The sequence below is a fragment of the Zootermopsis nevadensis genome, unplaced genomic scaffold (genome assembly GCF_977971745.1).
Source record: "Zootermopsis nevadensis isolate Lab colony 2312 unplaced genomic scaffold, Znev_1.0 Znev_ptg000018l, whole genome shotgun sequence".
NCBI lineage: Eukaryota > Metazoa > Arthropoda > Insecta > Blattodea > Termopsidae > Zootermopsis > Zootermopsis nevadensis.
The window spans coordinates 2,259,033-2,286,285 of NW_028259150.1; the positions used below are offsets into that span (position 1 = coordinate 2,259,033).

The 27,253-nt window shown below is 36.8% G+C and overlaps 1 protein-coding gene and 1 long non-coding RNA gene across 5 annotated transcripts in view; one reads left to right on the forward strand and one right to left on the reverse strand.

Annotated features, from left to right (window-relative positions):
- Positions 1 to 3,122, reverse strand: part of LOC147873406 (uncharacterized) — a 260,616-nt gene extending 257,494 nt beyond the window's left edge. For both annotated transcript variants that reach the window (XR_015535728.1, XR_015535729.1), the window contains exon 1: positions 2,038 to 3,122. This is a non-coding gene — a long non-coding RNA (uncharacterized LOC147873406). The remainder of the gene's footprint in view (positions 1 to 2,037) is intronic.
- A 286-nt stretch (positions 3,123 to 3,408) lies between these two features.
- Positions 3,409 to 27,253, forward strand: part of LOC110827866 (phosphatase and actin regulator 2) — a 254,537-nt gene continuing 230,692 nt past the window's right edge. For 2 of the 3 annotated variants that reach the window (XM_087351051.1, XM_087351052.1), the window contains exons 1-2: positions 3,409 to 3,546; positions 10,179 to 10,256. In XM_087351051.1, the coding sequence (XP_087207177.1) occupies positions 3,441 to 3,546; positions 10,179 to 10,256 (184 nt within the window). In that variant the 5' untranslated portion in view covers positions 3,409 to 3,440. Of the gene's footprint in view, positions 3,547 to 10,178; positions 10,257 to 17,903; positions 18,569 to 27,253 lie in introns of those variants that run through there. The other variant, XM_087351054.1, reaches the window with a different exon arrangement.

Sequence of the window (27,253 nt, forward strand, 5' to 3'; positions counted from 1 at the left end):
AAATATGCAAACAAACAAACTATTACACAATGTCTTTTTTATAGTGTTTAATAGTTTGTTTGTTTGCTTATTTTATGTTCATTAACAAGTTTTATCAGATGCAGTCCTGTTGTGTGTTGATAGTCCATCTACACAACACTTCTTGATTACAGTTTAAATGTTTATTTAAAATTCACTACATGTTTTGGCCTTAAATGGTCATCTTTGTATATATACACATTCTCTGTTGTAAGTTGTAGCTGAGTTCATTCATGTGTCTCAGTTTCTTGTAAATATATTTGTCAATGTGAACATTTGCAGGGATGAACTGTAGAGTTGAGATGTATAGTTATGTATTTCTTCATATCAGTTACTTCCAAAAGTAAAATAATTTGTGAAACACTATATAAATATTTAGCTGAATGAGTATCAGCCGTATGAGAAAGACAGAGAAACACATAAGGGGAAAATTCTTAGAGAAAATGTAAATTATGGAAGGTTGGGGATATTTATTTTGATTTTTAAGAAAGAGGTTTGTGGAGTGTTGGAACCACTGATCTATAGTCAATTCACCTTTAACATCAATAACATAAAAACATTTCTAAAACTGAACCTCAGCATAATTCACATCACCACAGTTCCCTCATCTCTTGAATAATGTAAGCTTCAAGCCAGAGAATGACACCAATTCAAGAAATATCAAGAAAGGAATATATTTTCCTGCAAAAAGACTTTGACTGCAATGACATATTTTCAGGCACATTAATAAAATCTAAAACCACAGGTTATTAGGTCTATTTGGTTTCCAAATTTAGTCTGGTAGTAACAAGACTCTGTAAGAAGATGAAACTTGTCATATGACACCCCTTTCATATGAGTATTACCACCTATATATTTCATGTATTTTACTTCACCTTCAGAGCCACTTTATTTTAGGACCTGAATGAACATTAATGTTATGTTTTGAATGACTGGATGGACTTTAATCAAACATGAAATTTGATACTGTAATGCATGGTAAGGTACAAGTTTCATTCATTCTAATTCATTTTATGGGTCCAAATAAGCAAATACAAATATCGTTCAAGCAATTTGGCAGATTTTTATGAAACTTCATACAAGGCACATCTATTATATATGCATCAAGCTCAGTCTAATAAAAATGTTAGTGTAGCGATGGTAATGTATGTGCTGGAAACCTGACAGTTGTTCACACACTGATCAAGTATATTCCAATCCATTAACATCTGCATAACTGCTAAACTCTAGGTTGAGTGGTCATTACTTATATCATTTATTTGTGTATGATAAAAAAAGGAAATAATGTTTTTAAATAACAATTCAATACAATATATGTATTTTGGAATCTTAATACAAAAAGTTGTCATTTCAGGAATATCAGATTTGTATCTTACAAATGCATGATCAAAAGTAATCTGCTTAAGGCACCTACTTTCTATGAAACGCTTCAGTTTATTCAGAGCAGCTTGCAAAAACTATAAATCAATAAATATAATATTAAATGGTAAATATCAGTAATCCATTTCTGTGATAATGTTCACTAGTACAGATTCCAAGTACATTCAATTTGTCAGATATAACCTCAAACTTTTGCAACACTACATATAATTTGATACAGTTGGTATTTCTTCTGGTGGAATACTGAATAGACAATGAAATTTAAATACTCTCTTCAATGACTATGTGTATCTTCATCTAAATAAAAATGTATTAATTACAAACTTGATTATAATACATAAAAATATAAGAATTATAAATTTCGTTTTTTTGTATCCACATTTTTGTTCCTTTATTATACCTGTGGAGAATGACTTATAAGACATAGATTTTAATATAGAATGTTACACAATCGGACAATACCATCAAGGCTAGTGAAGTGAAAGAAGTAAAGCAAGAAAGGAGGTAGTACTTTAACTCATAACCATGTACTTGCCATTTGATAATATTCTTACAAAGCACTTATATGTTATGCTGATAATCATCAGACATGTCACAAATGCACAAGAATGTATGTAAAAGTATTTGAATCTTACATACCACAGTGCATTTGCCAGCAGGACCTCTTGAGGTTTTCCCCACATTTCTTAAAATGGGATTATGAAATGAAACACTGGATGCAAAAACAAAACAAAACTTTTTCATTGTCAGTCTACATATATACTTTTAGTTTCAACACAGACAATTCCATCTTGTATGTGGAAAGTGGCTGTTCATGATAGGGTATCTTCTTGTGTGTGAAAGTACAAGTATTGTTGAGTTATATTTATTATCCGGACATATTTCAGTATTTTTCTGTCACTTGCACAATGGAGTGAAATAATTTTATGTTGGTCATAGTGGTGAACAAATCGTATGATACTCTTTTCATTTGATAAATCGTTTCTTGTAAACCCAAATAAATCTGTGACTAATACAAATACCACCTACTCCAGTGTACAAAACTCTGCTTGATTCTCGAACCCAGCATTGAAGTATATAAATGTGTAATAATTATTATGATGATGCGAATGTTATTGGAATACCCGAATGCTTAATTTATTTTTGTTTTATATTGTCCATACATTTCCTCAAAATTAACATACGCTTAGGGAGGAAATAACGGTGGTCACATTTAACCGACCATACCAGAGATGACCTAATCATAAATACCTATACCAGTTTGTAATCACTGAATATGTAATTTGTTATTTCATCTGTTCCACCGTTTTCTACCCTTGATAAGGATTAATAGGGAGTAGACCATGACATCTGACATGAGTTGTGACTAATATCGTATGTAATTCGTAGTACTTAGGATACTTAGGCGACCCATTCTTCAGTGCCTTGAGCATCTGCGGGTCCCAACATTCGTTGGATTTCATCTATTAGACTGTTGGTAAGACTCCTTGGACGAGTGATTAACCCGTCGCAAGGCCTCTACCTGTACACAGGACAGTACAACACAGAAAGACGCGGACAAACATCCATGCCTTGAATGGGATTCGAACCTCACAGTGTACAAGCGGCACAAGGCCCACGCCTCAGACCGCGCAGCCACTGTGACGGCAATTTGTAGTACGTAACACTATTTCGAAGATGTCGCCACATATGTTTCAGTGTCTAGTTCAATCAAGAACAACCATTTACAGGTCCAGTATCAATATTTTCACAGACAACTTTCGTAGTTTATATATTTTAAATATTAATTTTAATATTTCTAACAGCTTTTTATAAATCGTTGTGCTTCCCAAATTTGTTGTTAATGTACTTATGTTGGAGTTCTTGTAATGAAATGTGTTGTAAAAGTGGCTTAAGTTCAAGGGTAATTGATATTGCTTTCAGTTTCAATTCATAGATGGCATCGGCTGGTTCGTTGTGAATGTAAGCTAGACATCGGTTTTTCTCGCTAAACTCCGAGCAAAGTTTTGTTCCAAATTAGGAAGTTTCCGTACAAACTAAAAATGGCCGAAACGAGTGAGACATTAGTGGTCAGTGTGACAACTTTTCAACATCATAAAAGAAATTCCGACCCCGTATCGTCATCTGATGAAATAAAGGAAGGAAAGGGTGAGTAAATATTGTCATTTTGTGATTTGTACACAATTATAGGTTAGCATAGGCTACAATTAAAAGATACAATTTGGGACCGAGTTGTCAGGGTATATAGATGTCAAGAAACATATAATTTAGGTTATAGAAGCCTTTATGAACGTAAAAGAGTGTTTGTATGTGTTACAGTGAACTCTTTCTGATGGTAGAAAGGAGATATTGCTTCATTATTAACGAAAGCTACTTAGAACGTCCCATGTTTCCAATTGGCAAAAGTTTTCAAAGTTTTGTAGGCCTATCCCACACGATTTTATAATAGTTCATCAAACATACAACAGGTGGCGTTCACGTATGTAGATTTCAAAGTTTTGGTTTCTATAAGCAAGTTCATTGTACGTATGTGGTAGGTTCCGCCGCGCCCGCCTTTTTCTTAAAAGATTTGCGAAATATTTCCCTTCCAGAAGTGAAGATCTATAGCCAGTATTTCAGTGCATTGTATTTAAGTCTTTTAAGAGCACCGTTAATTACTCTTTGCTAACCTGAAAAAGCCAATAAAGCTTGCATTAAATTATGACAAAATAAACCTTATGAAATTTACTACAAACAAGCCCTATTAATTATAGGTTATGCTGATAAAATAATCGAAGAGGAATAAACATCGAACTTCCTTGGCCAACAAATTGATTAACCACGTTGACTATATTGTCCTGAAACATAGTGCAGCTTGCTTTTCCATGAGTACAGTCCCCTTATGAGTGAAACTTTTGTTACTATTGTTTGTTGTGGACAACATGGAGAAGTTTCAATCAAATTCTGACACATGTAGTTTAAATACAGGGCATAAACATGACTCACTGTGCAGGAATCATGTTATCAATACTCTACCTTCTAGCATAAAAGTTCAGATTATGATATAAAAGTACTTTAGCTAGCATTGAAAGATTGACTTTTCTTCACTCCTTCTGTTCTGTAGAAGATTCACTTAATTTGAAAATTATTAAATATGATAAATATTGTAAATAGTTGCATAAATAGCTGCAACAAGTTTGTAGTTTCATTTGTACTAAATGTTGGTGTTCATATTATGATGTATTCCACATCCTTGGCTTGTACTATGAAGTATCCATGGTAGGTAAATAAATTCTGTTCTATTCTACCTATTAATTGTTGGGTTTCTTGTGTTTGCACATACAAGTTACATTTGTGTAAGTTCTTTGAAGATGATAATATATGGTATGTCAGTGTCCTGTAGTTGCTTGCTTTATGTGATTCTAGTAGTCAACAGGCACACAGCTGAAGCATGGCTATACAGTGATTAGTTTCTTGTATTTTTAATATTGATTGTAGATTTTGAGTTAAGTTAGAAGCCTGAAAGGTAGAAACCATTTGGGATTGCTAGGAATAGATTAGACTAAGTGTGAGGCTAGCTCAAATAGGGGCCCAAAAGATTGGCTTTCAGTCCACTTTTACCTGGCAGAATCCAGTTTCTGAAACATTGTACTCTTACAATGGACAAGAAAAAAAGTGTTGTTACTCATTTTCCTCAGAAACCTTCATACTTTAGGTTTTCTTTTATTTTCAATTTACGTTATCTAAGGCAGCCATTAACTTCAGATAATTGAAGTATAGTAGTATGCTGTATTTACTAATTATTATTTTTGTTTGCAATTGTTCTTCTGTAATCACAGATCATTTTTCCTGTTGACATTAACACACTTTTAAAATAATAATAAAAAATATATAAGAAGAAACTTTGAAAACGCAAGTGTAAACGCAGCACAGGAAGTGGGTACCTAGGCGGCGCTAGTGTCGGCGTGTTGCTTTCTCCTCGTCCGCCAGAACAATCCATTATAATTCTTCCTCGATTTACGCCGCTTCAGCTAACGACCCTGAGGAGGTGGAACGTAACCGCGGCGTAAATCGGGGCCTACTTGTATGCTGGTTTTAAAATCATCTGCTTGATGCAGATAATATAATGTCACAAAATATAACCCACAATTCAGCCAAATGTAACTACTAACATCAATCATTACTTTAAAATTGTACATTCTAAAGTTTGTCGCTAAATATAGATTTGATGTTTTCACGGTGGTGAGTCTGAAGATGGCTGTATTCTGGGTTGTTCTGGTAGAAGTTTACCGACGTTTCAGAGGTTCTTGCTGTCTCCATCATCGGGGCAATGCAAGGACGTCTGAAGCGTCAGTAAACTTCTGCGAGACTACAAGGTGCAACAACCCAGAAGGCAGGCATCTTCTTTGCCTGTTTGTGTCATCTGACTGATTTAAGTGCAATGCAGATATAAGAAAGGAATTGGGAAAAAAGTTTATATTGATATGGGAATAATTGGTACTCAAGTAAAATGAACATTTAGAAAGGATGGAAAATTACAAAAGTGGCAGGATACCATCTGATTGATTTAAGTGCAATTCAGATATAAGAAAAAAATGGAAAAATAATTGATATTGGAATAACAAATTATCGAGTATGATGATTGGAGCATCAGAAAGGATGAAAACTTTCATACTCCAAGAACATTTGTTGGACATTAACCCAAGCAGAGACAAAACCTTCATGGATGTGTTGGAGAGATATTTTCATAGTTGGGCTTTCCCAATTTTAAAACGGGACAAATTTTAACACTACATTTGGAACCTTAAAAGGCTGAACAGATGTTGATTGAAGTTGAGATTCCAGGTTCTTATTTTCTAGCAGATTTTCATAAAACATTGCTGTCTTTCTGTACTTATTAACTTGTTCAATTTTAGTTTCTGGTGCATCACAAAGGATAGCGACTTCATGAAATGAGGTATCTTTCTATTGGGAATGTTTATTTAGAACATTTCAGCAATACTTACTGGGATTTATGGAATTGATTTGCTACTGTGTGTAACATGATACTGTTGGTTCAGGCTGCCGTTCCGTGTGAAGCTTGGGTTCTGAAGCCACGTCCATCTCACACTAGATTTTAGATTGTCACGTGTAACAGTAAAACCGTCATGGTCAATTCCGCTAATTTTAAAACCGGCAACTGGACACGATACTGAGTCAGTTTCTTCGACCTCCGTCCTTTCACAGCTTATTTCCAAGACCAGGTTCCTTCTCTGACTTCCAACGATTTCACTACCAAATTTTTGTATGCATATCTTTTCTTTCCCATCCCAGCCCGTTTTAGTCTTCTCGATTTCATTATCTACACGAAGTGAAAAGGACATAAATCAGCATAAGAACATGATTATTCTGTTTCTGGTAATTTCAACATAGAAAGATTTGATCATATAACACTGCGAAGTATTTCCATGACACGAAGATTTATCATATCTACTGGTTTCTCATTATCACGCATTCTAAATTTGATACACATTTAGTACCATTATCTTATACGTTGATTGATCATATTCTTATCAGTGATTACAGCTGATAAATTCTTCTCTTTTTGCTGGTCGCTATGCACTCTTCTTTTAGGTTAATTGACTCAGCCACACAAATTGGCTTAGTACAACTTGGGTGTCAGGCAAAAAATGGACGGTATCCATCTATTAATCATTCTGATGATAGATACTGCTACGCTGTGTTTATTCTACGTAGTTTGAAGCCTCGGAGTGTTTCAGATGTTGAAGCGTACATTAGATTACACAGTCAGAAGAGCTGTTGTCCATGTTTACCTTTGTTTGTAGTTTACAGTCATGCATTTGGAGCCCATTGTCAGTACTTTTGTTTCCGGTATTGGTCATACTGTGAAGCAGTGATACTAGAGAACGTGTGTAAGCCGATACAGACGGCCGTACACTGTCAGACATGAGGATGTGGTTCGGATTCCGCACGATGCATGAATATTTTTGTTCGCAATCTTCTGTCTTAGTCCGTGATAGCAGAGGACTCTGCAATATGATTTTTATTTCAGGGAGCTAGGATTTATAAAACAGAAGGAATATTCCCAAATCAGATAATTATCTATATAAAATAAATTCACAGGGAACGCTCCTCCAAAGCTCGTTCTGTTCTCACATTATTTTACAAGCGTTAAGGTAAAACAACACACGCTCACACCAACCGGTTCGGTAACAGCTGTGTTTAAATTACTGCACTAACAACTTTCACTCGCGGGTCAAATTATTGTATTGACGTGCCACATACGGAATAGACACTACTCGTGTTCATTATACATATTTCAGACGCGTTCTTTGTAAGCTTGTCCCTAAATAAGAATAATATAATAGGTTCAAGTGTTTTCTAGTCCGTAGTCAATGTAAAATTTGTTAATCGCCTAGCTGAGGTTCCCTAATCCAATATTTTATAGTAGCTGTTTGAAGAATAGACTTAGCGTTACGGATTTTAGCGCACATTTCTGCCACAGCGCAAGATATATAAGTCCGAAAGAAACCGAAGGTCTTTATTTATATCTGCAATGGATGAATGCAAATTCACGGATAACGTATTTGAAAAATAAGCATGGATGTCTCTTTTGAATGGCTTGTTCCCCCCCCCCCCCAAAAAAAAAAAAAAATTTAGCTCTTGATGCTTCTTCCGTGTCCCATATTTTCTTTGACAAAATATAATGCGTCATCTGTATGGATTTTGACTAATCAGACCGCCTCATAATTGATAAATTAAAGCGAATTTTTGAATAAACATAACGAAATTTTGAATTCGAGTTTTCTTTTTAGCTGAGATCATTACAATGTAACATGTCATAACATTTCTCAGTGAGATTTCAGGTTCTTACGGCAACGAGTATGAAGTTGACTGTCTTCTGGGATGTTGCGCCGAATGGCCTGGTAGAAGATTTACCGAAATTTAGTTGGTGCTTGCTGTCTCCATCATCATGGCGAAGGTGGATAATGGCGATTATCGAGACCGTGACGATGGAGGCAGCAAGCACATTTCTAACGTCGGTAAACTACTAGACTACACGGCGCAACAGACCAGAAGACAACCATCTTCAATAACATTTTTGTTTCGTTGTTTTGTCTCTGTGGTCTTGCTTGAAGATTCCGTGTTGTCCTTTAATCTTGGAGTTAATTCGTTGTTTCGCCTTTTCTAGACCAACCTATCGCAAGTGGGTGTGCAGTTCATTTTGGAACTAACATACTAGGAGAGTGATCGAGGGGCATTGGGAGTCAGGAAGGGAGGGGGGCGAATTTCGAAATTCGACGTTGAATTACACGTGGGCCAAAGTTGGCGACGTCCCAGAATGATGACGATGTGTAGGATGATATGCAGTGACGGAAAATGTTTACATACCCGTCCGTGTTTATCCTCACGTCTCTCATTGGGCCTTAGTAAACCTGTGGAAAGCTTCCAATGTCAGTAAATAATCTCAAAAAAGGGGGGCTTATTACACCGATTTTATCAAATTAGCACCTCAGGGACGAAGCCAGACGCAAGTATCGATTAATGTGTTGGACGTGCTGGCTCGTTAGGTTTATCGTAAATATCAGAGGCCGCGTTATATGAACAGGGAACTTTGATTAATGATTACTGGCATGAAAATCCGAGGTATTTTGTGGAAATATTTCCTGAATGCCGTTTTGTCCACACAATCCATTGATGCACTTTTAGGGAACTCAATCGCACAGCCTTCGCTAGTGTGATGTCTTTATTTTAATTATGAATGTGCCAAAATGAAACGTCAACGAAACAGTGATATTTCTAAACGTGTATGAGACATAAGAAATCCTGTGGAATATGACAGTAGTTCCAAAAAATTTTAAGATAGTCAGCCTTTTAAAATTTAATGGAAGAATTGAAATATAGTTATAACACTAAATTCAGCGTAAATAATAAAATACAATGCTATGTCGTCAAGAACTAGCTAAGAGTGCATGGTATTTGGGTGTGTCGCAGTGCCATAAATTTGGTTCACGTCTTGGAAACATGTCTGGAGGGATGTGTGTACACAGAGAGATAAAAGTATCTCCAAAGTTATAACTCTTTTGAAACCCGAAAGTTGCAGTCTGTTTCAGAAATGAATAAATATTTTCACAAGTGGCTTTTAAATGTCTTGTGGACATAAGGACTATTAGAAACGGCATAAATTAATAACTTTTAAATAAATGTGTGTCCGATTTTGTGTTGGTATTTTCCTTCTTCGTTGCATATGTAGGTAGCTACCTAAGAGGTCAGTTGTATCGAAACTCCATGTTATGGACGATTTAAATTCTTTTAATTTTTTTTACTTTGATATTCTTGATTCAATTTTATCCCGAGATTAATAAGGAAATGTAATGTAATAATTTTTCAGTATGAAATCATAAGTAATTTAATGAAATTTATTTAATCTTGCGCTGGCATGCCGTTTTGGCCTTGGCGATATTGGCGACGTTTCTTGCACTCGAGAAACGCCTCTTTCACACACACACACACACACACACACAAGATATGTGGGCGCAGAAAGACGGTGAAATTATGAAAGACAAGAGCAAACTAGTACTGTGAGAAAGAAAAACTTCATCTAGTGCCGCTTTATCAATCATGACTACAGCTTGGACTGTCTTGGAATTAACCCCAAATATTCTCGGTGAATTGCCGGCGTTTAATCGCCTGAACTGTTAAAAGTTTTCGAGACAAAGAGTTAAGTAGTCACATTTAAAATATTCTTCGCCTATAATAACATCTGATTCACAAATGAACATGTTCTTTGGTTTGTACAGTTGGAAGTGACGAACATTCAGAGCAGCCTCTGGAGCCCATACATGAGTCTTCAGAACACTGCAACGGAAATGTCGGCAGTAAGTACAGTACTCTTCTTTACCGGTTCATACTGTAAGTTTTAGTCATATTTTGCCTCGAATTAAACTGCTGTTCTTTTTCGTAGAATGTGCAACGAGGAACAACTTCGTTAGGTGTTGATGTTTCTATACCATATTTTCGCTGTGTCTTAAACCAGAGACGTTCAAATAGCGATTTACAAAAATACCGCGAAAATATTTATTTTCTCGTAACAGAATTTGTTGAAACCAGATGTGTAACGTGTATATAGGTTACGTACAATGCAAGTCAATATTTAAATTAAGATATTATTCTCTCGGGGGACGGGGTTGTTGACAAGATCCCGCCGACAGGTAAAGGGGCGTACCGCCTCTACCAAGTTTGTCCCTACTCCGTGTAACCCGTCTTAGAGTTTCTTCTTCCAGTCTCTACTGCAGATAAAAGATGACAAATTTGCCCTTTTCATTACACAGAGTACTGTAAAATCGACTTCTAGTTTCTCGAAGCGAGAAGGAAACGATAAAATTGATGTTTTAAATGAAAATTTGCGAAATATGTGTACATGCAAGGATGGAATATTGATAGTGTCTGAATGATAGGCAATATTGTCTGCGAACAGTGAAATGACTAAGCATGCTGCCTTCTAGTATTACACGAGTTTTCATCATGTGCGCTCTGTAGTTTTCTTCTAACGAAACGTACAGAACGAGCGTTGCGTATTCTCTGTAACCACTCCATTGCTTAAAATTAAACGAACTATATTGGTCAAGATAGTAACCGTGTCTGTAGCAAGGTTGCAAGAAGATTAGTGTTGGTGGTTGTTTTAAGAGCTCCAGCCGGTAAGTTCAGTTGTTGAGTTGTTGATATTCCTCCATAAGATTTTGGATGCTGAGGCTGTACCATTATGCATGAGCGTTGAATATCGACTTTGTAAGAAGAGCTGAACTTCTTCTAGGAAGGATGGGATGGGAGGACAGAACGGGAGAGGGCAGGGCTTGTGGCCTCCGACTCGACAGACTGGGTCCATTAGCTTGCCAGCTTGGAGTCGGGGTGTGCGCAATGGAATGTGCTTTAGAATAGAAACAGGCAGAATAGTTGTCACTTTTCAACAGGTATATGATGCTGGGGAGATTGAAACATGTTCACCAGTTAAAGCTAAAACTTGGTCTTTACGAAACTGTTTACTTCAGATTATTCGTGGAGCTTGATAACGGTTGTTCGCCATGATAAGAACAGTCTTTGTTTTAGAATGTATCGAGTCTGGGCATCGATTTCTTACCGGCAAAGGCAGCTTAAAAACAATTGCTGCTCTGTTGGTTTGTACGTAAGTCACGGTTTTTATCAAAATGTTATCTGAAGTGGTAGTCAGCAGTAGGTTGAAATAAGTCTAGTTATAAATGTATAGAACAACTTATGCCCGTTTTCTTGCCTGGTAACATTGCTGGGTTTACTTAGCGAATGCTGTGGAGACCTAAACAGATAAGAATCGTTTGCTGCTCTTATCATTGTGTTCGTATATTTAAAGCATTGCATTCCTTGTTTATGAAACGTTTCAGATAAATTTATAATGATATCATGGCTTTGCTGGTAATTTGCTTAGAAATTTACGGAAATACGGACCTAGCCAGCTTCGTATTTAAGGTTTTCATTGTGAAAATGTGTGTCCTAGTTTTATGGGTTTTGACGCAGTGTAGTCTTGTATCTGAAGATGAAATCGGTATGTTACTACGAAACGTTGGTAACAAACTTACACACGGCATCACAACCCACATGACGCAGTCCACCAGACAACTTTGGTACCTCGGTTCAGTTCCGCGTATTCTTGCAGTTATGGTTGCAAGTGGACTTAGTGCTAACAGCAGTGTTAATAACAATGAAAACAGGCTTGCTTTTCTTTGTTTCTTTCTTTAAATTTGTAACTGTATTCAAATTGCCGTTCTGTGGGCTGGTTAGACATTGGATTCTCGCCCGCAGGCTTTGGTTAAATCTCTGAGCAGTCTGTGTCAGGTTTATAGTGGGTAGAATGGCGCTGGGGTTAGGTTTTTACCGAGCTTTTATTCCCCCTTTGCCTGTTTTAATAGATGCTTGTGTTCATGCGGTCCTTGGCTTAAGTTGGAATTTTGACTCTAGACTGAGCTCAGAGCAAGGCCTGTGAAAAGACATATTAACATGTGATGTGTTCACTTTTTAATTGCTAAATTTGGCTCGGGGATATTTTTAAATTCCTGCACATGATTTCTGGGTGCCCTAAATATTAGTTTTTCTGTTATTTAACGCATTTTTTTGCAGAGGATAGCAAATGACTCTGTGTCATGACGTTTGTGTTCAGCGTCCGACCCCCTCCTCCAGGATCAGAAAGAAACGAGAAGTGGTAAAAGTGATTTTAGGTGGACGCCACTCTCTAATATGAGTAAGATGTTTCCTGTTTCAGCATTCACAGGAAGCCTGGTTCATTTTCACAACACCGGTACTGGTAGTTATCTGTTGAATGGAAAGCTGTTAAGATAAATACAGTTATGTGTATCACGACGATACCATCAATTTTTCCCGGGAACAGTCGATGGACAAATGGCTTCAAAGAGCTGCAGAATCAACTGCGTCAGAGTATTTCTGTAATAGGTGATAATACGTCATATTACTGGTTGATGGCTAAACTTTTGTCGAATGAAACGGTATTTCTCGTATGCTGCCCGTATTTTGTCCATGTAATTCCGAAAGAAACAAGGCTGGGCGTTGGCTTTTATATGACCCACAGTTCGATAAGATTACTTAATAGAACACTAGCAGAGTGCTTGATGTGTTGCTGCGGAGAAATTTGACAAATGCTTACGTTTATTTCCAGTCTTTCTTTCCAGAAAGGTTTTTTCATAAGTCTAACCATTCGATGGTTATACTTGAATATCACAGGAAAGAATTATATCTATATCTAAGAACATTTACAGTATCATCTGCAGCAATTAGTTTCAAATATTCTCGTGAGAATTTTGCTTATTCCTTTTGTATGAATATAAATAGCACTTGGTCCCATTCTTTCTCCTGTGATAAGCAAATTAGCTGAATTCTGAAATTTGTTATGTAGCTGAAAACTGAGAAAAGAAAGTAATTAAATATTCACGCTGAAGTGTCATTTGTGATATTATTATAATCTGTGAAAACAGAAGAATATGTTTGTACAAATCTTCATGTTTAAAATATTTTAATGATGATGCTTAAGTTCAAAATATTAACATTGATTGTTTTTGAGAGTGCAAGTGTTGCCCGTTGTTATGATGAAAATCCTAGCCAGAACTTATTCATACGTTACATTTATTGTTTTTCCGTGGGCAAGAATTTACTTTTGATTACGCCACACACGTGAACAATATTTATTTCTTAAATCAATGCCCACTTCTCTCAGAGATTGGCTTCGTATTTTGTTATCTTAGCGAAACATAATTTAACGGGAAGCTGAAAATATCTAAACACAAACTGGTAGTGAGACGCTATTAAATTAGTTGTATTAATACAGTATTTCCTTTTGAATGTCCTGTTAAAGTAGTGGCTTCTGTTATATTATTCCTCAAAAGTCTTGCTTACGTTTTGTCTCATCACATACTTCTGTGGCCCAGTCTGCTCCCTGAAAGAACAGTCTTGGTACTAGAACGGTTGTTTTATAAACTTCAGTTCGTTTATCTCCAGCCGTCTGCTGTTATTAGTTTCCAATATACAGACAAATCATCTTCGCCAGAACTCGAACCTAGAACAGATTTTTGGGGCGTTGTCTCTTTTGTTCTCTTAATGACCTCTCTGAAACAAATAACCTTGGTCTTGGTGCCGTTCTTCTATCGTATTTCGTTTTCGAAGTACAGAATCCACCCGCACCAGGGCTAGAACCCAGGGCACATTTTCGTAATTTTGACCTTTCTGTTCCTCTTCCTTCATTGTTTTTCGCTGCTTTCTTAATCTCTCAGACAAAATGCTCGGATAGTTATTTGAAATAGGCCACGATTTTTCATCATTAGTAATCATTCTCTTATTTTCCATTCGACAAACGTTATTGAAGAAGAAGAAGAAGAAGAAGAGAAAGATTCATTTAGTAAAGGATCAATTTCCCAAGTTATGCGTAGACCTGTATCTAGTATTTCTCTTAGATTTTTCAAAAATAGATTTGAAAACGAAATTTTCGTTGCTTAGGTCTCTATTATTGTCATCATCATCATCATCATTTGTGGCTCTACAGCCCTAGATGGACATTGGCTTCCTTCCGTGTGTGATTCATTTTAGACATTGGTAGGACTCCGTGGACGAGTGATCATTCCGTCGCAAGGCCTCTACCTGTACACAGGACAGCTCAACACAGAAAGACGCGTACAAACATTCATGCCTTAGTTGGATTCGAACCCACGGTCCCAGTGTCCAGACCGCGAGTCCTCTCTAACTAACAGTGCCATGTAATCTGGTAGAAGTTTGACCGAATTTTACTAAAAAAGCCATCTTCATATTCCCAGTGCCAAAACAGTATTTTATAATGTCGGATATTTAAAGTTAATTTATGTTATTTTTTGTTGATGAAAGACTCCCGGGTTTCAAGCCACGGCTTGTAACCCAAGAGTCTTTCATCAACTTCAGTCGCCGCTAAAGCTTCACATTATACATCAGAAACAATTTTTTTGTTTGTGGTAACATTTTCGATTCAAAGTTTTGTTCTAAAAGTCGTGTGTCTCAACTCTCACGAGATGTCTAGATAGATTTAAATGCCTTTAACTCTCCCATGTATCATGAATAAGAATTGAAGCTTTCACGAGGGCTGAATCGAATGAAGTGTTCTCGGGCCATCTTCCGTGTAATGGCCCAACGTTTTTGGAGACTATCTCTATCTGTCATCAGGGCTTATCAAAGTATGCAGTATGGATTAAATGCCTGCATGTTAGGTTTTCTCCGGACATATCGATTGGAAGTTGAAGAATTAAATAAAAATTTCGTCAGTCCACCAATATTACAAATTATTTTTATTTGATTGTTCAATTATTAATATATATATATATATATATATATACATTGTTTCATTCTGAAATAATAGGTCGTCAATACAGTAAATTCATTTATATCCTCGGGAATAATCTTTTCTGCTACGTCTAGTAGGTTTCGAATTTACAATAAATTTTGGAACATGAATTAGAAGGATTTCGAACTTAGGTCCATACGCTAATTTTCAGGATATTTTTTTCTCACTCACAAAATATGTGTTACTGAGTCTATGGAACATAGAGGCTTACAGTCGCTCAAACAGTCAAATTTCCCTCCTTTTATTGAACCCAGGGGTTTATTGCAGAAGAGCACACCAACGATCCGTGTTCTGAGCCATATCAATCCGGTCCACACCCTCCCACTATTTCTTTAATATTCAAGTTTATATCCTTCCATCTTCCTCTAGTTCCTCTAGTTCTTCTGATTATTCTGTTTTTAAGACTTTCTAGTCGAAAAATTGTACGCATGTTTGTCGCTTTCATGTATGATTTGCTAATATTTGGTGAAAAGTACGAATTTCGGACGTCCTGACCGAGCAGTTCTCTCCAGCCACGTTACTTCTCCCCCCTTAGGTCGAAATAATCTCTTCTGCACCCTATTCTCAAAACACCATCAGTGGTCAATTCTCATCTTAATTTGAGAGACCAATTTTTTCACCGACACAGAGCAAGAGATAAAATTATAATTTATTATGTTATAATCTTTGCTTTTATAGATAGCAGCCGAAGACACAGAATATTGAGAACTGCATGGTAACAAGCATTTCGGATTTGCGCTAGTTTCTTTATTATTGAAATTTTTAAGTGTTACCTTCGTTTCCAGATGTTTAAACTTTGCCATATTTTCGGAGAATTTATCACTAGTATGTGTAATGTTACAGGAATTAAGCTCACGCAGGGTCTGCACTAAAATACGGCGTTCATATTGAATTCACTGATTTATTAATAACAAATGTTTTCTTTAAACTACCCCATGTTTTAAATGAAAATATCCTGAATTCTTTATCCAAACTCCTTATGTAGTGCTGACTGAATATGTACGATATGTGTGATGTAAGCCACAAGCATTGTCTGTGGAGATGTGTACTGTCTCTAGGTTGCTGGTATTATTTTTGTGGGAGAATTATACTGTAAGCAGTGGTGGTACAAATATAAACAAAAAATATTTCTCCCTAACTTCTTGGCCTGAGTTACTGAGAGATTCTGAAGAGAAAACGTCATGATGAGTTTTGTGCTGAGAAACAGGAGGGTTGTTGCAGGACGTGAGTACTAGATCGGCAGAGGGAATTTGTTCGTCTGCAGTGTATCATCACAAAGAGTTGGATGACTTCTCGTTAATAGTTCGTGGCAGAGGTCAGCCAACGTCAGCGTCATCCTTGTTATGTTTCTTTGAACGATGTGCATAAAATGAACGCGTGCACGATTGATAATGTCAGTTCGTCCGTCTGTCGGCATGTTTCATCTCTGGAACCGCTTAATGGGTTTTCATGAAATTTTGTGTGGAAATTGTAGGCAATCCCAAATTCGTACTTTTTACTTCTCATCAGTCCGTAATAGCATGATGGATGCAGTAACCTGTGTGGAATAGGCGATTCTAGCGCAACTTAATATATAGTCATGAAATGACGTATGGTAATTAAAATATGCAACTTTTCTTTATGTAATTTTTGTGTAGAATTTAAAACAAGGCTGTGTGAACTCTTTCTCTTTTAATTTGACTGCGGAAACTAATGAACCGTTGAAGTTAGGCGTGTGAAACGTGGTATGTTGATTGATCATAGACATAAAATATGTTCTAAATGATAACATTGTACAATGTGGGCCTTGCTTACTGTAATCAGTTATAGAAATGTCTGCCCGGAGTAGGATTCGATTGAATGACCATAAATGGTATATTCGCAAGTTATATTTTGTAATCAGAATTCGAAATACACACACACTTGTTCATCGTCGATAGTTTGGTCAACATGCGTTTTGTTTTCATATTCTTGCATACTTATAGGGCAAAGATTAAAATGTAGAAACATATTTATGGTCGTGAAAAGTTTTCTACTCCATTTTCGTGTGAGGCGAAATTTTGTGATGTGCCATTATGAAATTAGGGTGTGCCACCAGTGAAGAAATGATGGGGAACACTGATCTTGAAGTAAATACAAATAGTTAAACACATGAGCATGTCACGAACTTGTAATCAGATATGTGCCAGCCCTTTACATTGTCTGAGGTGTATTCAATATTGACCTACACGACGTTTCGGGAATTGGCTGATGTGAAATAATTTAAAATTATTTCAAAATTTAAATACCTGGAGACGACAGTATCAGCCAAAATTGAAGTTTATAAAACACGAGGAGAAGAATACATTTAGAAAATGCTTGTTATTATTCAGTTCAATATGGCTATTAGATCAGTGAATGAAATGTAATTTCGCGATTGTAGTGTTGGATTGTGCACTAGAGGAGCGAAATAAGTTCAAGCCGCATGCGCTGGTGTCCCAAGAGGAGGAAAGTGGAGGCTGCTACTTCATGGGGGATTACGGAGAGACGAAGGGGAGACACGTATGGGGAAAGAAGGTAGGAAACGAACAGAGAGAAGATGAATTTGAAGACAACTACGGCAACGAAATGAGTGGCAAGTATAACTAAAAAAGAAGTACAGCAAAACCACCTGAAAGGAGGGATTGGCTTTAGCAGTTGAAAAGATAAGATAAAAAGAAAAGTTGACGTTAGTGAACACAGATAACGGGAGCGATAATGAGTGTAAGAGCGAAGGAAGATGCCGATAAGAACTGATTGTGCTCTGGTTGGCTTTCTCTTTAGTGTGGTGCTCCCGAGTTTGAATCTCGGTTCGGTGTTCGATGTAAATAAATTTCCACGCCTCATGTCATCTGTTGTCTGATATGTGTACTAACTGTCTAGTTAATGTACCATGACTTTTATGTATTGCTATTGGGGAATTGTAATTGTGCTCGCATAGACCAATTATACGAAGTGGCGTTGTAAATGTGTACAGCTGGCTGGCAGCATAATTCTCTGTGCGTGGTTTAAGATCACAGTCTGAGAGATACACTCGTAGTTCTGGGCGTTTTGAAGTGTACATTTCAGGGAATTTGGAAGAGGTGTTAAATTAAAATTTATAGTTTTACATATTTGTCATTTTACAAAAGAACGTGTTAAACGTTAAATGTGTTTATATGTGAAGGGGCGTACGGCGCGTTTTTAAGCTATCGCACCTGATATTTTGGCAGTGTGTATAAACTTTCCAGTCAGTCAACTGTATGTTGACTCACAGTCATAGTGATGGCGATTTCCCCATCTATTCTCAAGGTAAAGCAGTTTTATAATATTACCATAGTGGCATGATTCAATTGACATTTATCTGAGAATGTTTCAGTCGGTAGGCACTTTTGTCCAGAACAGTACCGTATGCTTTAATAACGAATGGAAATAGCGTAGTCTTTTACCCCTACTTTGCAGTGGTCCAGTACTGGTAATATAGAAGCCTTTTCTTTGGATAAACCTTTCTGTGGATGTGAGTAGTTGCATTACAGGACTTATTGTCTGGAAAAGGCACCAGGAATTGGAAATTGGGTTGATTATCTGGTTTAGTAATAATTGTAATATTAAAATATTTAAGCCATTTTACGCTACTGGATGTTTGACGATTTTTTTCTCTCCAAAATTCCATCAAAACAATTTTACAAAAGTAATTTCTGACGTGAATCGATCAGTTTTGGTAAATGTTTCTGTTGTACCGGTTGAACATATTTTTCAATATATTTATTTTAAAGGTAGTAGAGGTCATTTGTTTCATTTGCACATCCAACAGCAAATAGTTAAGCATTTCCTTTTCAGACGTTCTGCATGAGTATTTGTAACACGGGCACCGTACATGCATATCGTGTTCGTTTGTACACTCATCACGTGTCCCATCTATCTAAAACATCATCCGTCCTTATCTATTCATTTTTCTGTCCCGTCTTTTAACTTCGGCTATTTTCAGATTCTGACTCCAACTGTTGAATATGACATTAATACTAACTGTTTGATCAAATAGGATTTATGAGACGCAAATGAACTTGTATATTCATCCCATTATAAGTACACAAACCGAGAGACAGATGTAAGAGATCTTGCAGAATTAAGTTAAAAGTTTTGAGGCAACAGCGGTCACTGAACAATGAAAAACTAAATGGAGCTTATTTGAGTTTAAGTATACTTGATTTGGGCCGTACCTTTGCGTCTTATGGTCGTCATTTGGACGTGCCTTCTTCATATAAATAAGCAGAGGAAGGTACCCGAATATCGGATATGCGTATAAAATCGGATAGCAATGTAGTGGCTGTGCCAGATGGTTAGCCTATCGGACAACCTCGAAACTGTTAGGTACTTTGAGTATCAGTGGTGGTCTTCAGTTTACTTGTTTCCTTTTTGTGACTGAACATTTTCTTACTTTTGGCTGCCTCAGTTGAGAATTATTTCAGCGGAATGTTATCAGACTTCCCTACCTTAACTGGCCTCGACTGACTCAGGATAACTTCGGAGGACATGGATTCCTATTCGAAAGTTGTTCTCACTGAGTCCCTCCATACGCTCCTTCAGTTTGGCCCTAACCTTTTGAATCATCCTGTATATATCAGGGCGGTGCATTCAACAAACAGTTTACGTCTTACATGTCATTTACGCGTTCTGTGCGTTTAATCATAACCCCCATCATATTTCTGAAGCAAATTAAAAAAAAAATGTGCAGAGATGTGTTTCTTGAACAATTTATCTCAAATTCTACGTTTAATCTGTTCAGCCTGTTTTGATTCGGTTAAATTTTAAGGCTATACTTCAACATTTTTATGTAGGGTGGTTTGCTGAAATATGTATTATTTTTAATTTTATGAAATCACATATTGTTATGAAGAGCTGTGCTTACATATGCTAGTTTTGAAGAATGCTTGAAAAGCAAATTGGTTGAAGAAATAAATGCACGCTGTGCCTCTGGTCGCCTGGTGCTGAGTATCAACTGTCGTCCAAAGGTTGCAAAATGTTATGCTGTATTTCTGTATTTTGGCTTGTTTTGTGTCACAGGAAACTTAATTATAATTATGTAAATAAATGTTACATGCCTGTAATTGTATACTGTGCGATGTAATTAAATCATAATCATGATTATTATCTTACTGTGATGTAGCCTACATTGCAGGGACACAAAGTAGAACACAATCTTATAGTAGGTTGTAGTATAGGTGGTGCTTAATGAGTTACGTATACGACCCTTTTTAATATGAAGGCTCACCACTTGTCTGAGATGTGGTCATTGTGCTTTAGTATTGCGTTGTTATGCTTTTTTTCAACGTGTTCCGATTCCCAGCCGGCATTATTCTCTATCCATCCAATGCCTTTTCACTCCGTCCTCCACTGCATCCTGCATTCCTTTCATTCAACTAACTCTGGGTTTTCTCTCATCCTTCCTTCTTGTGGCATCCATTAGAGTGGTTGTTTGGGTCAGCAGTCGGAAGAAAAGGGTAAATCAAAGAGTAACCAATCCAACAGACGGAGCAGGTTCGATAACGTGATGAAGGTTAACTGCTCCAGGGGGAGAATACCCCAGACTCAAAGCTCCTGGGCTTCCAGACCGTGGGTCGGTGCAGTAGGCTAGCTGCCCTACTCATCGGAAAATAGAGTGAAATGCAAAAACCCAATTCAGAGCGGCCGAATAGATCCAAACCTATTTTTAAAGACCGAAAAAGTGCTTTTCACCATCATATTCGTAAGTTTTGTTATGAGATAATGGATAACGCGTAGGCTAAACGGAACCCAATATTTAGCTGAAACGTTTGAAGCATTTTATTTTTAATCGCAGAAAAGCGTTTTCTTACACATAAACCTGTAGTCGGTTACTGCAGCTGTTGGTGTGGGTTGACGGATAGACTAAACGATGTCTTTGTAGTTATTGTAAATGTATTCCAAGAACCCGGCGAGGTACACAAAGACTCGCTGTGAACTCGACCCTCAAGTACACCTCTCACTGTAGTATTTGCAGTGGACTCTCCGCCTAATCTGAAATAAATTTCCTAGTTATTTCTGGATACGGACTTAACACAGGTTCGAACTTTCGCTTGTAATCTGTTTTATAGTTCGTAACAGGAACAACTGCTATGAATACTTTGCTTAGTGCACAGTGTTTTATACGAACTTAAATTTAAACAAGTTTAAAGTCGAGATTTACAGTGTATAATATTTATCAAGAATTACGCTTAACGTAAATTACACCGTCATCCCAAATTTTATTATTAACTAATTTTTTTGTTCATGTTTCCGCGAAAGTTCATCATTACCAGGCCAGTATACTCTTTAGTCTATATGATTTTGATATACACTACAGTTCGACCTAAAACTTGTATTTGACTCGGTTATTACGTAATATGCCTTGTTACTAACAGGGACTACTTTTTTAAATGTTAGGATAAAATATTAGATAGAACCTTATGTTCAAATTCACAGTTAATATATTATTGGAGATTAAATAAACCATAAGCATTCCACGTTTTTTTCCCTTCTCATTTGAATCAGTATTTCATGGTTGACCGTGTAGGGTGCCCTACAGACGCGGATTAACGAAGTGCATAGGGAGATCGCATTGTGGGCTGGTCGTGTCTGTCCGTTCGTCTGTTCAGTCGATTTTAGTCGAGAACTATTGGACGGATTGGGGTGGAATTTGATATGGAGGCTGTGCTATTCTTCACGACCTCAAAATCGTGCTTTAGAAGATCCTACGAGTGGTGTTAACAAAAATGAGGAAAATCCTAAGATGGACATAGGGGTGCTGCCATCTGGTGGCCAAGTTGGGTGGCGGAATTAATACTTCTTAATGTACGTTGCAAAGAACGCATGAGGATGTTATGTGTATTTTTTACGAAATATATTTTCCTTATTTCTTTGGTCCGTGATGGACTGGGCATTACATTAGAAACAGTGTATGCTATTCTGTTGTCTTCCGAATTAATGCATCCGTATTTTAAAGACGCATTTGGCAGAGAGTACATAAAGTATTCATTTCAGAATGTACGCAAGATTGAGTACGAACCATACTAAAAGTAGGACACGCGCCTTTGATGTTTCTCCTAACACTGTTGTGGGTATATGCCACGTGCAACACAATTTTAGATGAGCCTCTGTAATTTATGTCCGGAACACATGGTGCAAATATTGTTCCTTCAGGTATATCATGTACCTGCTCCGTTGTTCTAATAGCGTCGATGAAAATGATCAGCTTATTAACAGAGATAACAACAAAAATGTTATGTTTAAAATAACTTAGTTTACTTCCCGTATGTGTTGAAAATAGTCCTGTGTTTCTACAAATGCCTGTGTCATAATTTTTTTTCTTTTATTAAATTCCCTAAAACTGTATGTGTCGTCTTTGATAACTCCGTAAATCGCCGGAGAACAATAGTGTAAGTCATGTTCTGGAAATATGCATTATTTAGAATTGCCTATAATTCAGTCCTAAGTTCATGGTCTAAATTATACAACCATAAAATTAATTAATTATTTTCCAGGACTTTACGAAATTTGTTTTTCGTTTCCTGAAAACTTTTATTTTAGAACATATAACATTTATCCTGCACCAGCTAAATGTAGAATATTTATATTTGTTTATCATTTTTCGATACGAATAGAACGTCACTAGCCTTCTGATACTAAAATTTTATGGTCCAGCACGACATATACCAGAGCCCGCTACTCTACACAGTCTTGAGCCTATTCCATCTCCCATTCTCTGCCTAATAAACTCTATGGGGGAGAGTCCTTCTTGAAAAGCTAATATTCCGTTACATAGTTACGAAGTTCCCTTCCTTTTTATGGTAGCCGACATTGCATTACTGAGTTTAAAAGAGCCCACCACTGACCCGTATTCTGTGCCACTTAAATTCATATCTTCACATACTGTTTATTTGTTTCTTTAACGTAAACTTTTATGTTAACCTTCGATTTACGCTAAAGTATCCCAAGTGGTCTGTTCCGGTTATCGGCTAAAATTGTGTGTGCATTTCACACTTGACCAGTTTTCCTAAAGTCCTTAAAGTTATCCTTCCATCTCGTTCTCGGTCTTCCAGGCGGCGTTTTCCAAGAAGTTGCTGTACTAGATTTTTTCTTGTTTTTCCATCCCAGCTACACGCTCATCTCTTCCAGGGAACGTGGGGTAGAGCTTCGTAAATTGTGTTGTGTTACGAATATAATTTACATGAACTTGGCTGCTGTTTAGCGCGATCATCCTGATGATTCAGGCAACAAGGACCTCTGAAACGTTCTTAACCTACTACTCTATTCGGCGCCCTGAGAACCTCAGATCCTACTTAGAAATTACATGTAATAAAAGCATTTGTCTTGAATTTGTACTCATGGTTCAGTGGGGAACTGTTTCTTTTGCATTCATGCCATAAGTGGTTAAAATCGAAAACAATGTTATAAACTTCTTTTATTTTAAATTTAAATTGCTTTACATTTGCAAATTCCTCTCTCAGGATTTACAGAGCTGGTGCCACATACTTCATAACGTGTTTTATAACACGAAATTTGCAGGAGTGAGTCTTGTTCAGATCATAGATAACACGAGTTGCAGTACAATCTGAATGTTCTGAATACGATTAGTTCCATTATTTGAAGATATTGTGTGTTAATTATTAGTTTGTATCTGTTTCATTGTCGTGTTCTTCTCACGTGCATGTAGGCTATTTTCTGTTTAGTAAAAGTAATCGTGGCCTTGATTATGGCGATTTATAAATTATATATTGCAATAAGTTATAAGACCAGGGCAGTTACGATTAATTCGTCGTTAAATGTGTTTTCTTTCCATTGGTAGTCTGTTTATTCAGAAAATTTAACTCTTAAAAAGTTTGAATTTTACAAACTGTAAAAGTTTGGAAATTTTGCCATTCTCTCGGCTTCTGATTTAATCTATTACAGTAGGCCTACTAATTTAATTTTAAGACTGTTGGCCTGGTTGGTAACTTTGCCTACAGTTCTTATTCAGATATCGAAAACACTTTGAACCAGTATTTTTTCGTCGAAGGGTTTCTTCTTTACCATTGACTGTGCTCCCTTTTGCTATGAAATCAAATAAGAAGCGCAGTTTTTATATTAGAGAGCGAAACTTATTCAAATCGTAAGGTTGAAAGGTCACCAGCATTAACATGCTAACTCGGCCTGTTTGCTATTTTTATCACGACAAAATAAGTGGGTGTTAGCCTAACTGTAAGCGATTGGCGCGCCTCATATTAACTGGTGCTAGACTAAAATAAGAACAGTGGAATAAGTGAGTGAACTTAATGCTTCTGATGTAGAGGAATGTATTGAAGCTGTAACGATCTAGACTTGTATCCTGGAGATAACATTCGAACTTCGGCTGGATAACATAGCTCAGGGTTTTCATGTTGTTTTCTTTTTCTCAAGACGACTAGTGCTGTGTTAGTGCCTTAAAATAGATCACCACCGCATTCTTTCAGATTCTTATGTGCTTAACATTCATGACGACCTTTCTCATGCCGAACTGTGTAAGACGTGCAGTTGTAAATGGTATTAAATGACAATAGTGGAGCGTAATAGTTTTAGTTGCAGTTAATTGGATATTTACATTTGGGACATCATTTACCTCGTCGTGGTTTGTAATGTTGTTTGATTATAAATTCTGTAAAATCTCTATGTCAATTATTACCGTAATAACTCAAAACGATAGAAATGCGGCAGAATGAGTGGTATCAGTATGTGGAAGTGTGCTAGTGAATCTTCAGGTGGTCAGGCGTCGCTGTCATGATAATTGAATTGTCACAGTGACGAGTTGCATGGCTGGAGAATTAGATGGACTAATAATGAAGAGGGTACGTGAGTGATGTCATTATGACACTGGGTGTTTAAAATCGCTGCTGAAGTATGTCCATTATATCTGAAAAAAACCCAGTAATTACATTACCGTTTCTGTGTAACTGCCAAAAACAAAATGTTATAAATAACTTGCATTCGGAATAACAGTAATATTAATATACGTGTTCACGAAACAAATCAGTATTACAAGCTTTAGTATTTCGTTACGTCTGTTTATTATTTTACTAGCGACATGTTTCGGGCAGATAGTCCATCATAAACATTGTATTTGCGTTCATGTATATTAAATGTTTATAGTAGTGCATAAGCATAAAACGCATGTTTAAAACCTTGTAAATGTATGTAACATTTTTGTCGAAAGGTACCGCAAGTGAGTCTGAGTTACGGTTATGTTAAAATTAAGGTTAAAAGTTACGTGTAAAATGAATGGCCATGGTTTATTCCAGCGCACCATGTCACTTTTGTGTACACTAAAGTACGTTTAGCCTGTAGTGAACAGTACAACTGTACCACAGTTTAGGCGTGTAAGAAAGCATGAGTATTTTGGAAGGAATATACGCTTGACGGTTCCAGGTTCTTACTTTAAAATTACTCAGTACACGATCAGTTTGAATTTTGCCCGAATACAGGGAGAACAGCTCCTGAAAATGTTATCACGTACGATCATCTTAGAGCTTCGTAGCTCTTCCTGTGCGAAGTACCCTCGTATTTTAACACATGATAACCCTTTAGAGCCCAGTGGTAACTATATGTCCCACTATTTCCAGAGTCAGTAGCTCTTCGTTTTGTACTTGTGGGTTTCGTATAATTCTCACTGTAAACAGGAGTTATTTCCTTGAACAGCATTAACAAGTTTATCTTTGCAATGGTAAAGTGTGGTGTTTTATTTGCGGTACAGGCTGAATTCTTAAATATTATTCATGATAGCTTTAGCTTAGACTGCATTGAAACAGCTCTCTTCCTGCGTCTGGTATACCTTGTGACACCACAAATGATGGTCATAAATCTGCTGATATTTCTGTATATATTTTTTTGTTTGCATTTTTGTAAAACTAGGCACAGGATAAAAGTTTGGTACTTTAGTTTCCTTTGACACTTAGCAATTGCAGAGTTTGACAATGGCGAATGCGAAGGTGTGATTATGACTGGTGAGTTTGGAGATAACGTAGAAGTAAGTGATCATGACCTTTCGAATTTATAGGTTTTTGTGATAGGCCTGTTTATAAAAATCATACCGATGCAACAGGAGAAGTGACAAATTTTTACAGATTCTTAGCAGATTAAAGGTAAATCTGTTTAGTTTGTGGCAGTTTATGCAACCTCGATACAAGTAAGGAGTTCTAAAATGCGGAGATTTAAAAAGCGCATGTCGTTTATTCTGCGTATTTTGAAGTCTGTCTAGTATATTACAATAGAAAATAGCAATCCGAGATTACAAATTTCAGATTTTACTTTTTGTGCAGCGTGACGAAGCGTTATTTATATTACAAGGCTGGTAACTTATCTACAACTAATTAAGTCCGTAGTAGCAGAACACGCAGGCCCAACACCGACAACACCAAAGCCCGCCACCGGACACGATCCTGAGCCAACTCATTCTATTCACCATCCTCACAGCTCACCTCCCTAAGAGCCTTCTTTATATTATCTCCCATCTCTTTCTTGGTCTTCTCAGTTGTCCTTTTACAGGATTCTATATGCACCACTTGCATTCTCCCCCATGCGTGTTACATGTCCAGCCCATCGCATCCTTATAGATTTCTCTGTCCTCACTATGCTGGGTGACCTGTACAATTAACACAGCTCCTTGTGTAATATTTTAAATTTACCACTTTTTTCATCCTTCCTAGGTTCAAATATCTTCCTGAGGACCTTGTTTTCAGACATTTGTAATCTACGTTCTTCCTTAAAGGTAAGAACCCATGTTCCACGACCATAGAAGACAACAGGCAAAATTATTTTCTGTGCAAATAATAATTAAATTATATTATGTTCTTTATTATTAGTGTGCTGCAGCAACATCCAAAAGGCCAGATACAGATACAGCGCAAGAGAAGAACACAAGTAATAAATACAACAAAAATACAATAATATATTGACAATAATAATCATCCATTTCTTAATTTTAAAGTCCTG